General features: G+C 44.0%; 2 protein-coding genes across 2 annotated transcripts; one reads left to right on the top strand and one right to left on the bottom strand.

Annotated features, from left to right (window-relative positions):
- The first annotated feature begins 679 nt into the window (after positions 1–679).
- Positions 680–7710, top strand: LOC112901365 (chaperone protein ClpC1, chloroplastic). Its single transcript, XM_025970259.1, has 10 exons — positions 680–851; positions 1449–2054; positions 3357–3472; positions 3561–3683; positions 3766–3951; positions 4524–4739; positions 4919–5136; positions 5745–5820; positions 5911–6000; positions 6118–7710. The coding sequence occupies exons 2-10, from the start codon at positions 1493–1495 to the stop codon at positions 7294–7296; spliced, it is 2766 nt and encodes a 921-aa protein (XP_025826044.1). The 5' UTR covers positions 680–851; positions 1449–1492; the 3' UTR covers positions 7297–7710.
- Positions 7711–7905: 195 nt separating this feature from the next.
- LOC112900214 (serine carboxypeptidase-like 45) lies at positions 7906–11050 on the bottom strand. Its single transcript, XM_025968995.1, has 9 exons — positions 10529–11050; positions 9890–9991; positions 9638–9733; positions 9463–9555; positions 9306–9385; positions 8903–9184; positions 8682–8806; positions 8508–8600; positions 7906–8360 (listed from the first exon to the last, which is right to left on the bottom strand). Exons 1-9 carry the CDS (start codon positions 10785–10787, stop codon positions 8087–8089), a joined length of 1404 nt encoding a protein of 467 aa, XP_025824780.1. The 5' UTR covers positions 10788–11050; the 3' UTR covers positions 7906–8086.
- Between the last annotated feature and the right edge of the window lie 1624 nt (positions 11051–12674).

Here is a 12674-nt window from a genome sequence, read left to right as displayed (position 1 = left end):
TGAAAGCATCTTTTTCAATAATTTATGAAAATAATATTGAGATATTCTATTAACATCTTGTTGGAAAAAGTTTATCGGAGAACTACTACTGGAGTAAAACAGCTGTTTTGCCTCCATCTCAGCAACCACCACGTGATGTGTTCCACGTACCGGCGCTCCGCGCAAATATTTCCATTACCGGCTTGCTGGCATCCGTGATCATCTAATTCGGTGAGGGATTATTCATCCTCTTTGATCCCTTACGAGAAACGCATATTGAACTTTTTTCACGTGCTACAATATTTTGATGAGATACGTTGCATCATAAAACAATTTTTTAGAGGCGTTTTGATAATTGTTTTACTCACTTCAGTTGCAAAAATGTTGGCCATGTGAACCATAAATCCCTGTAACGTTAGCCCTAAACCACTTTGACTAGGCCAAAACAAAACGAGACTAAAAGTTGAGGTACTCAAACTAAACGGTATTGGAGACTTAAGATTAGACGTCAAATACGGACTTGATAAAAAAAGAAAGCAAAGCGGCCCGCTGGTCAGGTTACGGGCCGCCATTGGGCTAAACGGGCCTCGCACTCGGCAAAGGCTAGAAAGAGAAAGGGAAAGCCCGTGCTGGAATGGGATGACGTACGACTCACTCCACCAACGCTGCGCAAGCTCTCGTCGCCTTCCTCCCCTCTCCTTATCTCCTGACCTCTCCCACCTTCCTCGCCTGCCTTCCCCCACTACCGCGGCAGGCAGCTCCCGCATCCGCCCGGTCTCCTCTAGGGTCCGCCCGACTCGCCGGCGCAGGGTCGAGACGCTCCCGTCGGCGCCCGCTCCACGGCCCCTCCCTGGGAGACGGACCTCGACGCGGTAATTTCCCTGCTCCCTCTCCCCCCCGTTCGGATAGGCGCCTGTCGGTGTATCCAGGGGGAATTGCGGTCCCGAAGGTGCGTACCTAGGCTGGCAGCACGGCGCATCCGCGGGGTGCTTTCCTGGTGGGTGGCGCGGATAGCTGCGGGCTGCGGTGGCGGGGCCTTTGATGCGCGTCTCCTGGGCTAGATGTTGCTCGCTTGCGGTGGCTTGCTTGGATAGGATTCAGACGCACGCTGTCTTGTCGGCTGAACAGAGCAACATTATCTGTTGATTCTGTTTCGTTTGAGTTGGTAGCGTAGAACGGATGGACGCCTGGAGGGGCAGTCAATGTGGAATGCTGAAGTGTCGGCATAGGAAAGCGGAAGACTTTAGAGTTGATTCGGGGAGATATAATCTATCCTAGACCTACAACCATTTTAATTTGGGATTTTCATGTGTGCTTGCTTCGCAATTCCTTGGTCCTGGATAGTTGTCACTTTTAGATTTTTTGTCGCAAACGCATTTCTTCTGTGGGAGCTAGTTCCCTTAGCTGCATCTGTCAACATTTCGTGATATTCCTTACAATTTTGTTTTGTTCTGTTTGCAAATTTGCAGGGCTTGGTAGATAGAGGACCGGGATTTTCTTTTAATAGTTCAATATGGAGGGGTCTCTAGTTCAGTCTGCAATTGTCCCTACCGTTTACAGAAGCAGCTCTGGTCGATTCCGCGTGCGTGCAAGAGCCAGAACAAATGCCACGATGGTGCGGAATATGCCAACAAGGACCCTTACTCTTGGTGGCTTCCAAGGGCTGCGTCAGACAAACTTTCTGGACACGAGGTCCGTGGTCAAGCGTGACTTTGGCGCTATCGTGGCAAGCCAGATTGCAAGGCCCAGAGGATCGGCGACAAGAGGGGTGGTTCGCGCCATGTTCGAGCGCTTCACTGAAAAAGCAATCAAGGTGATTATGCTTGCGCAGGAGGAGGCAAGGCGTCTGGGCCACAACTTTGTTGGGACGGAGCAGATTTTGCTGGGGCTTATTGGTGAGGGCACTGGAATTGCTGCTAAGGTTCTCAAGTCTATGGGAATTAATCTTAAAGATGCCCGAGTGGAAGTTGAGAAGATCATTGGGCGAGGAAGTGGGTTTGTGGCTGTTGAAATCCCATTCACACCTCGTGCAAAACGTGTACTTGAACTCTCACTTGAAGAAGCCCGCCAGCTAGGTATTACCTTCACTTATTCACATTTTTTTTGCTAGTTTTGTGTTTAATCCAATTGTCATTTGGTTTGACTGGTCACTATGTCTTCACCTATAGTATCTGTTCTTACTAGTTTTTAGAATGACACCAATTGACAAATGACAAGGGTGGCCATTGTATTGGATTTTGAGCAGAAATCTAGTACCATCACCTTAAATTATTAATACACACAGTAATGTTCTTTTTGCACTATAAGATGCACAGAAGTGTGGAATGATAACTACAGTATGGTTCCTGAAGATTATGCTGACCTTACTTTTACCTTGGTTCAGTTGAAACCTTGTGATATCACATCAGATTGTCTGGTCCTTAAACAATATAGCAATATGCTTCTGTACCATTCATTTTCGTCCATCTTTTTCGCTTTAGAATTCGCTGCTTTATGAGACTAGTCTTTTGTTGTAAAAAATTATATATACACATGATTTCGGTTGGTTATGCATTTGTTATAATTTACTCCAAGCTTACTGTTTCCTGTGAGCTTTGTTGACACACTTCTACATTTTTAGTTGGATCAATGTAAATACACTTGTTCGTTTATTGCTGATATGGTGTCCTGTCCTCACTTCTTACTGATACTGGACATGCGAAGTGCTTATTGTATGTTTGTTCTTTTTTGAGAATGATATGTCGTGAGTTGGTCACTAACATGTCTGATGTGTTTGAATCTATGACTAATTATTGATTCAGAATGATTGCAAGTTAGTGTGGAACCATTAGATCATGTGGGTTGAGTACAAATGAGGCACTTTCGTACTAAATTATCAATACACGCAATGATGATCCTTTGGTATACATTTACATTGTTATATAAGTTGCACAAGGTGAAATTATAACTATCATAATGTTCTCGAAGATTATGTGTTGCTCATCTTGAATTCAGGTGCAACCTTGTGATATCACATTTGATTATATTATCCTTAAAACGAGTTCTGTAAGTTGTCTAGCTGTTTGCATTCATCTTTTTTCGAGTTTGGAATCTGCTGCCCTTGGATACTATGTTGTAAAACAATACTCCCTCCGTCCCAAGAAACAAGTCATTCTAGGATTCAAAATTTGTCCCAAAAAACAAGTCATCTTACCTTATTTAGAAAGTGCATGTGCATGCAAGAATCAATTAGTGCCAAATATGGGTAATAAACAAGGGCAAACATGGTCATTTTACCTTCTTGTTAATTTGTCCTAGAATTCCTAGGATGACTTTTTTCTGGGACAGAGGGAGTATGTGCATATTCTCACTTACATTCTTCCATTTTCATTCCTCAGGGCATAACTATATAGGATCTGAACACTTACTCCTTGGGTTACTACGTGAGGGTGAAGGTGTTGCAGCCCGTGTGCTTGAAAGCCTTGGTGCTGATCCAAACAACATCCGCACCCAGGTAAATTTCTTTTGTTGTTGTTTTTTCTTGGCCAATTTTCTTTTGAATTAAAATTCTTCAGGGAGTTGACATGATGTCCATTGTGCAGGTCATAAGAATGGTTGGTGAAAGTACAGAAGCTGTTGGTGCTGGAGTTGGTGGAGGAAGCAGTGGCCAGAAGATGCCCACACTTGAAGAATATGGTACAAATTTGACAAAATTAGCAGAAGAGGTATTTCCTCTTTCCCCATTGTGCTTGCTACTTGCGTATGTTACTAATGAACATAAAAAAATCTCACCATCTTTTCGTGCAGGGAAAATTGGACCCAGTTGTTGGTAGACAGGATCAAATTGAGCGTGTGACTCAGATTTTGGGCAGGCGGACAAAGAACAACCCCTGCCTCATTGGAGAGCCTGGTGTTGGTAAGACTGCTATTGCTGAGGGGCTTGCTCAACGTATTTCCAATGGAGATGTTCCTGAAACAATTGAAGGAAAGAAGGTTAGCCTGGACCGTCCTGTGTCACGTGGGCACTAGATTTGTTTTTTGGTCTATGCTTGTGTAAACAATAAATATTACTATTTTATTTCTTCCAAGATTGCCTTTTGGGGCTAAATTTTCTACACTAATTTACAAGTAGTTTGTTATGAATTATGGTACTTCTTTTGCTGGGCAACTTTGTTTGTAACATACCAAGGTTTATTTTGTGAATCTACTTTTCAACTGTGGACTGGTTGCCATTAGTGTGACATCCGGGATCTGCATTAATTTCTGATATTATCAGATGTTGGCAGTATGTTGGTGAAATGAACTAAATATTTTTGCAAATATAATCAGGTATAAATTTGGTGTCCATAATTACCCGTCGAATTGTTTTGAGAACTTAGAAACATTTATCTCACTCTTTGGTTTGCATTAGTGTGATTACTGTGGTCAGAATTGTTTTATGATGCTATCAGATGATGGTGATATTATCAGTATTGCTTTGCAAATTATAGTGGTAAATCATGTCTCCCTAGTTATCCATATATTGTTTGGAAATCTGATCAGTAATTCTCCCATTCTATGGTTAGGTTATTACTCTTGACATGGGGCTCCTTGTTGCTGGAACCAAATACCGTGGAGAGTTTGAAGAGAGACTGAAGAAACTTATGGAGGAAATTAAGCAAAATGAAGACATTATTCTCTTTATTGATGAGGTGCACACACTGATTGGAGCAGGTGCAGCAGAAGGTGCAATTGATGCTGCTAATATTTTGAAGCCAGCTCTTGCCAGAGGTGAACTGCAGGTATAAGTTCCTGACTTTGCATTCTGTTGCTTCTAGCTTACATTATTTGTCTTTTTAGTTCATATGGCTGGTTTTGTTTGGACTTTGGAGAAGGCCTCATCTACAGTGAGTCAGTGACTCTAGAATTGTGTGATTGTCCCTAGTTGACCACTTCTTTTTATATTCTGTGTCCTCTGTAGTGTATTGGTGCAACAACGTTGGATGAGTATAGGAAGCATATAGAGAAGGATCCTGCCTTGGAAAGAAGGTTTCAACCAGTTAAGGTTCCCGAGCCTACTGTTGATGAAACAATACAGATCTTAAGAGGACTTCGTGAAAGATATGAGCTTCATCACAAGCTGCGATACACAGATGAATCTTTAATTGCAGCCGCACAGCTGTCTTATCAGTATATCAGGTTCGCAATACATCAAAATTAAGTAACATCTTATATTTTTGCTGCATTTTGCTTTTTGAAGAAGACAATTTGACGTGGCTATGGTGTAGTCATATATTTTGTTTTGGCCGTTCGGTTTACTTTTCCCTTGCATAGAAAAATTATGTGCAGTTTTTTTAATTTTAATAGATGCTCCAAGAGAAGTAGGATGTGTTTTGATTGTGTGTTCTATAACATTATCCTGACTTTGCTAAGTTTATTTGCACTCTATGGTTCCTTTCGCTTCAGATTTTTTCTTAAAGAATGTCAAAAGGTGTCCTAAATTGCATAGCACTTAGGTTTCACCCTTAATTTATCTGACATACATGGTATTTTGGATCTCTTCTGGGACCTAATTGTTAATTCCGATTATCTGTTTAGAGGTTTTGAGCAATTTCCTTTTGCATATTCTAGGATCCAAGTAATTTTTTTAGGTTAGTCAAAAAAATATATGATTACTGCTGAGGGAAAAAATTTATACAGTTTAGGTGATTGAAAAGAAAGTGTTTCTCAAAGAGAGAATGTATTTGTGCTTATATTTGTCAATCATTGGATAAAAACATAATTTTGTATTGCTTTCGTTTCCTCAGCGACCGCTTCCTTCCTGACAAAGCCATTGACTTGATTGATGAAGCTGGATCTCGTGTTAGGCTTAGGCATGCCCAGGTAACTAATGCTGAATTCTTCGGACTACAGAGTACAGACAATATTCTTCACTGCATTGTTCTTGCTGAGTGTGGTTCTTTGGTGTTACAGCTCCCTGATGAAGCCAAAGAGCTGGACAAAGAACTCCGGCAGATAACCAAGCAGAAAAACGAGGCTGTACGAGGCCAAGATTTTGAGAAGGTATATTACTGTTGCACTATACATTGGTCTGACCATTTTCACTTTTTCAGTGGATCCTCAACTGGCTGTGCTGCTTCTAAAATATTGTCCATGTTAATCACTTTTGTGTTTTGATAGGCTGGTGAATTAAGGGATCGGGAAATGGAGCTGAAGGCCCAGATTACGGCCATTCTCGACAAGAGTAAAGAAATGATTAAAGCAGAGACTGAATCTGGTGAAGTTGGTCCTCTTGTCACAGAGGCAGACATTCAACATATTGTCTCCTCTTGGACTGGAATTCCTGTGGAGAAAGTCTCATCTGATGAATCTGATCGTCTCCTGAAGATGGAGGAGACACTACACACACGTATCATTGGTCAGGACGAAGCAGTCAAAGCTATTAGCCGTGCTATTCGACGTGCTCGTGTTGGGCTGAAGAATCCAAACCGTCCTATTGCTAGCTTCATATTCTCTGGACCTACAGGAGTTGGCAAATCAGAATTAGCAAAGGCGCTGGCAGCCTATTACTTTGGCTCGGAGGAGGCTATGATCAGGCTTGACATGAGTGAGTTCATGGAGAGACATACTGTCTCCAAACTCATTGGATCACCTCCAGGTTATGTTGGCTACACTGAGGGAGGTCAATTGACTGAAGCAGTTCGTCGCCGTCCATACACTGTTGTTCTCTTTGATGAGATTGAAAAGGCACATCCAGATGTTTTCAACATGATGCTTCAGATCTTAGAAGATGGGAGGCTAACTGACAGCAAGGGACGCACAGTTGACTTCAAGAACACACTATTGATCATGACATCGAATGTTGGAAGCAGTGTAATTGAGAAGGGAGGCCGCAAGATCGGGTTTGACCTTGACTATGACGAGAAAGACACTAGCTACAATAGGATCAAGAGCCTGGTGACCGAGGAGTTGAAGCAGTATTTCCGTCCAGAATTCCTAAACAGATTGGATGAGATGATTGTGTTCCGACAGCTGACGAAGTTAGAGGTGAAGGAGATTGCGGACATTATGCTCAAAGAAGTGTTTGACAGGCTGAAGGCCAAGGACATTGACCTCCAGGTTACAGAGAAGTTCCGTGATAGAGTTGTTGACGAAGGTTACAACCCAAGTTATGGTGCCCGGCCTTTGCGGCGTGCTATCATGAGGCTTCTGGAGGATAGTCTGGCTGAGAAGATGCTTGCTGGTGAGGTGAAAGAAGGTGACTCTGCCATTGTCGATGTGGATTCTGATGGCAAGGTTATAGTCCTGAATGGCGGTAGCGGTGTTGCTGAGCCCCTGGAACCTGCTCTCAGTACCTAATTCAGGTCGAAAAATCTTTGGTCCGATATATGGCCTTCTTTACAAGTCAGTTGGGCTCCTGATGATGGGAAAACTAAATTGACATCGCTTTAGCTTTCCTTGGTATTTTTTCCATTGGAAGTGAGGCAGTAGGAATGCTATGGAAAGGAATAGGCAGAGACGCATTTAGCGAGCACACTGTATGCTTAGACCTTGAGTTGCCTTGTTTTTGGAAAAAACTTGGAATTTTCAATTTCCTGCAATTACATGTATCATTACTTCATTAGGGCTCTGCTAGCATGATGACACGGGTATCGCTTGCACTGTTGTACTTATTCTCCCAGTTGTGTACGGATGTAACTTATTCAAGTCACAAATAACATTGGTTGATAATGTTATGCTGTTATGGCGCCTGGGAACAGGTTTGCTTTTTAACTTTTTTGTTCATCGATATGCACTGTGTTTGTTTTTTTATTTTTTATTATTCGTGTTAGTAACCAGAAACAGTGGATTCAAGGGATGCTATAGTTTTTCCTTCTCCACAGGTATCTGAATGTTGGTGCGCACGAGAGAGTGGTGATATAATGGAACATATTTCCATTGCATCTCTACATCGACAACACATTCTCCTCGATTTCAAGGACATCTTGTTACACTTGGAGATGAAACCGATTGGGTTTGCCAGTCTCAACGGGATCACGATTCACAACACACAATGCAGCCCGAGTTAGCTAGCTGCATGCTTACAAACATACACGAGCAAGGGGCTCTCCTCAGTCCTCCCCTAGCGGCTGCCAAGAACTCCCCTCCATCACTCGAACGATTCCGGCAGTGGCCGGCCGGCGAGGAACGCCCTGAAGAGCCCCAGCGACCGCTCCGGCTGCGAGAAGGGCGCCTCGTGCGACGCGCCCCGCACCGTCGCGAAGGACAGCGCGCCGCCGCCGAACACCCGTGTCCACCCGCCGACCTGCTTCCCCTGGAACCATGCCCGGTATGGCGCCGTCGTGTTGAGCCGGAGCCTGCTCGCCAGCCGGCTCACCAGCGTCCTGCTGCCCGTCAGCGGGATCACCGAGTCCTGGTCGCCGCTGCAAATGCAATGCAATCGCAGACAAACAATACGAGAGTTTTCAGCGTCAGGTTCTACTTCTGGATTGCCTGAAACGAGAACTCTGCGTTCTGTATGCAGCTGTCAACTTCGAGCAATCTGTTTCTTCAGAAGTTCAGATGATTACCTGTAAACCAGCACAGGGATGCCGGACTTGACGAGCCCTCCGACGATGTTGATGGTGGGGATCTGGAGGTCCAGCTGCTTGTACTCAAGAACACTGCTCAATTGGGCCAAATATTGCAGTGTCAGTCTCATCATGCAGAATTGAGCGCAGAAAGTTCAGATAGGGAGCACACACCTGCTGCAGACCGTCCACCTCTGCACGCCGCTAAGACGGGCGTGCATGGCCTGCTGCACGTCCTTCCGGTTCAGGTAGCTCATCGTCTCGTCCTCCACGCACACATCCAACTCCCTGCTCCCTTGCTGCACGATGGATACAAACAGAAGAGAATGTTAGCAACACAACATGCTACGAACCTCCAAGGAATGGTGATTGGTGAACGATGGCGAAGTCACAACCTGGGGGGCGAGGATTTGCGATTGCATCAGGACTGAGGAGATGCAGACGTCCAGGGTGACGTCGTACTTGTCGACGAACCTGCTGGTCTCCCTGGTCACCTGGCTCATCACCCTGTCGCAGGCCGTGCTCAGGGAGCCATGGTAGTACTCGCTGACATAGCGCGAGTAGTTGCACACAGTCGTGAAGATGTTGTAGGTCGAATCCGATATCAGGCCGTGCGACCAGAAGAATTCGGCCCTCGAGTTGAAATCGGTGGAGAATTCGAGGACGGGGTTGCCAAGCTATCATGTCAATGATGAGAAAAAAAAACAGGCAATAAGTATATTGTCTATCCCTGAAAGGGTGCAAAATGAGGTTTTGTATGCTAGCTGTAGTTTGCTAGGCTTGTGAGTAATCGCTTACAGCAATGCCTTTCAAATTGAACAGCTTCTCCTTCTTGTTGAATTCAACCATGTGCTGCGCTAACTGCGGGACATAGTGGCCTGAAATAAAGAAATATCATGCCAGTCAGGAGATGAAGTGACAACGTCCAGATGCTAGTGGAGTAAAATGGCTTTACCAGCATAGCTCTCCCCTGTAATGTACAGGTCCCTGCCCTTGTACTGTGGGAACTTGGCAAACCAGCCTTGCAAGAACTTCAAATTGTCTCCGGCTTCAGAAATTGAAAACGCCCCAAGAAGAATTAGCCTGCAAGTCAAACTCTACAGCAAAAATGAGCTATGACTAAAACTCACCTGTGATGCTGTCACCAACACCCTGATAGAAGGAAGGATCAGTGGAGTATGAGAAGCCAACTCCTGCAGGGCTCTCCAAATACAGCATGTTGGCCTCTGGAACAACAAACGGGTACCAAAAAGGAAAGGAAATTAACACCTCGCAATTTTTCTGACCTTTTTCTACCGAAAAGAAGGACCAACCAAAAGGAGCTAGTGTACACCAAAAGTTTTGCTCTGGTGTGGTTACTGCAACTCGCAAGAAACGCTCACCTTTGTTCCAGCTATACTCATTCCTCACTAGCACGTTGCCACTAGGCCTGAATGGCCCATTCTCTGAGAATGCCCCCACTCCCACAGATGAACAGCCAGGTCCTACATTCACATGCACGAGCATCATCAGAATCTCTCTCCAAGAAAAAAAATACATTGCAATGGCAGCAGAAGAGAACGCAACTTCAAAGGGAAAAGCAATCCTGATACGAATCCTAGAGGGAATCTGATTTCATCCTATACCCTCCCTATAAAGAACTAAAGATGCTATCTAGGAGCCTTTTGCTTTGCAAAATTTCCAGTTCCATGTTCAACCAGAATTACCTTCTAAACATTAGTAAAATCAAAAGGCCCACTTTTTAACTCTCTATCACTGAAAAAGTAATATTTTCTATATTTTTTTTGGGGGGGGGGGGGAGCAAGAGCTGAAACAGATTAAATATCTGGCCACATGTGCATCTGCACTGAAAATTGAGCTCCCTTCTCCTCATTGGCATCATTCATGATGTTCCATTTCTATTCTACCCAGGTCTTATGAAACTACTCTTGCACGCCACGCCAAATTGACATCCCCCCAGGGCAATAATTCAGCAGTTCATGCACAGTGGCAAGGCTCTGCTGCCGACAAGAGAATTTTACCTCCGTTGAGCCAGAGCACGAGTGGCCTGGCCGCCGGATCCGCCTCAGCCTCGGCGAAGTAGTAGAAGAGCGACCGCTTCCCGGCGTCGTCCACGGGGACGTAGCCGGCGTACTGCGCGAAGCCCACCGGCGGCTGGCCCGGCAGGCCGCCGATCTTGTCCTCCGCCGCCGTCTGCGCGGACACCCAGCGGCCGCCGCCGAGCAGCAGCGCCGCCGCGCACACCAATGCTGCTGCGACGGCGCCCCTGCGCCCCTGCATGTTCTTTGGTTGCCGGAGATGCAGAGCAAGAGCAGGGGAGAGGGTGGTGGGAGCGCAGGGAGCCAGGGAGTGAGTAGAGAGGGTGAGTGAATGCTGCAGGGTGGCGAGGTGAGAAATGGATATGAAGCAATAAATAGGCCTGACATCTGTATCTGTTGACTGTTGACTGTTGAGTGTGTGCAAAGCATTGCTTAGTTACCATCGTGTTATTGGTCAAAAAATGTTTACTGTTTGTTTAGTACCAGTTTATACCTTAAATTTTGGTTGACTGATGTAGAAGATTGGGAGTTCAAGTGAAAAGGCAGACTTGCTGAGTGCCTCATGCTCATACCCCTTTCCGTGGTCCGCATCAGTAAACAGTGATCTTGAGACAAATGGTGGGTGCACACCTCTACACCAGATTAAGCTCGTTGGCCACGGATTAACATCCACTGCATTTTTTTTGGACACTACATCCACTGCATTTTGGTAGACTTTATGCAGGAACTCTAACACTGTAGATTTGTACTACAATGTTAGCATCAGTGGTAATTATGGAGACAAACAATCCAATTAGGTCATGCATGTTAACATTGTTCGCAATCTATATTATGTTGTACCATACCAGGAATGTTATTGATATTGGAAGATCCGAAGATCTTAAGTGTGCCACGAGTTAGTGTGTCATTCAACTTTTATATTCGGAATCCTTAAACTTAAAAATACACATCAATATATGCCTAGGAGGCTAGGATCACATTGATTAGCAAAATGATATGATACACCTGGCTTTAAATATCTACACGAACTCACCATAGACTATTACTAGATAAACGTGATGCAAAGCTTAAACATGTAGATATATGAACTCATTTTATTGGAAAGCATAAGTAGTCTTATATTAAGATAAAAAAGTCGGAAGTAGCTAGTCAACATAGATGTCATATTTATATTACCTAAATAGAGTTTTAGCCTACTTGACATATTTAAGAAAATAGTTTTCATAGCATGGGCTAGAAAACAACACAATCTCACTTGACTCAAGGCAGCAAAACTTATTTTTATTTTGCAACCAGTCGTAGTCCAAATCACAGTAATCTACCCTTGTGACAAGGATTTACTTGACTCAAGGCTTCAAAAAAAGGAAATTTCTGGGACCGCAAAAGGTAGGAAGTACTAGTATTTCTCATAAAGAACCTTTACAATCATGATATAAAGAGGCCATCGAGACCCAGTACCTGGATCCACGTTAATCCATACGGTTGAATGGTTGATCCCGTTCAACTTGCATAAGGCCTCATTTGGTTCACAGGGACTAAAGTTTAGCCCCGTCATATTAAATGAGAATTTTTCCATTTAGAAATATTAAATAAATTTTTTTATAAAATATTTTTTATAGATGGTTGCTAATTCGTGAGATGAATTTAATGAGTCTAATTAATTCATGTTTGCTACAGTGATGGTACAATACCCATCCGCTAATTATGGATTAATATATCTCATTAGATTCGTCTCGAGAATTGGTCCAAGAGTTCTGCAATTAGTTTTATAATTAAACTTTATTTAATACTCTAAATGATAAAATTCTTTTTAATGTGATAGGATTAAAGTTTAGCCCTCTACAACTAAACACCGCTAAATCATATTGTGTATGGCTTGCTAAGTACGTGTGGCCCCAGCATTTTCACGGTGGGCCATCCCTCCAAGCGACGCTCGCATAGCGCGCGTGCTGTATGTACATCCCAAAGTTACTATTGGATCTGGTGGCCACATCATCACATGTGAGGGAGGGCCCACTTTGACAGTAAAAACAGAGGAGGCCTCGCCGTCAGAGTCAGATCACTGCTACGAAAGCACGACACTCGAACATGGTTTACAGTGTTGTCCCGGGTACAATAAGATCCTCTT

The sequence above is a fragment of the Panicum hallii genome, chromosome 7 (genome assembly GCF_002211085.1).
Source record: "Panicum hallii strain FIL2 chromosome 7, PHallii_v3.1, whole genome shotgun sequence".
Lineage (NCBI taxonomy): Eukaryota > Viridiplantae > Streptophyta > Magnoliopsida > Poales > Poaceae > Panicum > Panicum hallii.
This window is presented reverse-complemented; position numbering and strand designations above follow the sequence as displayed.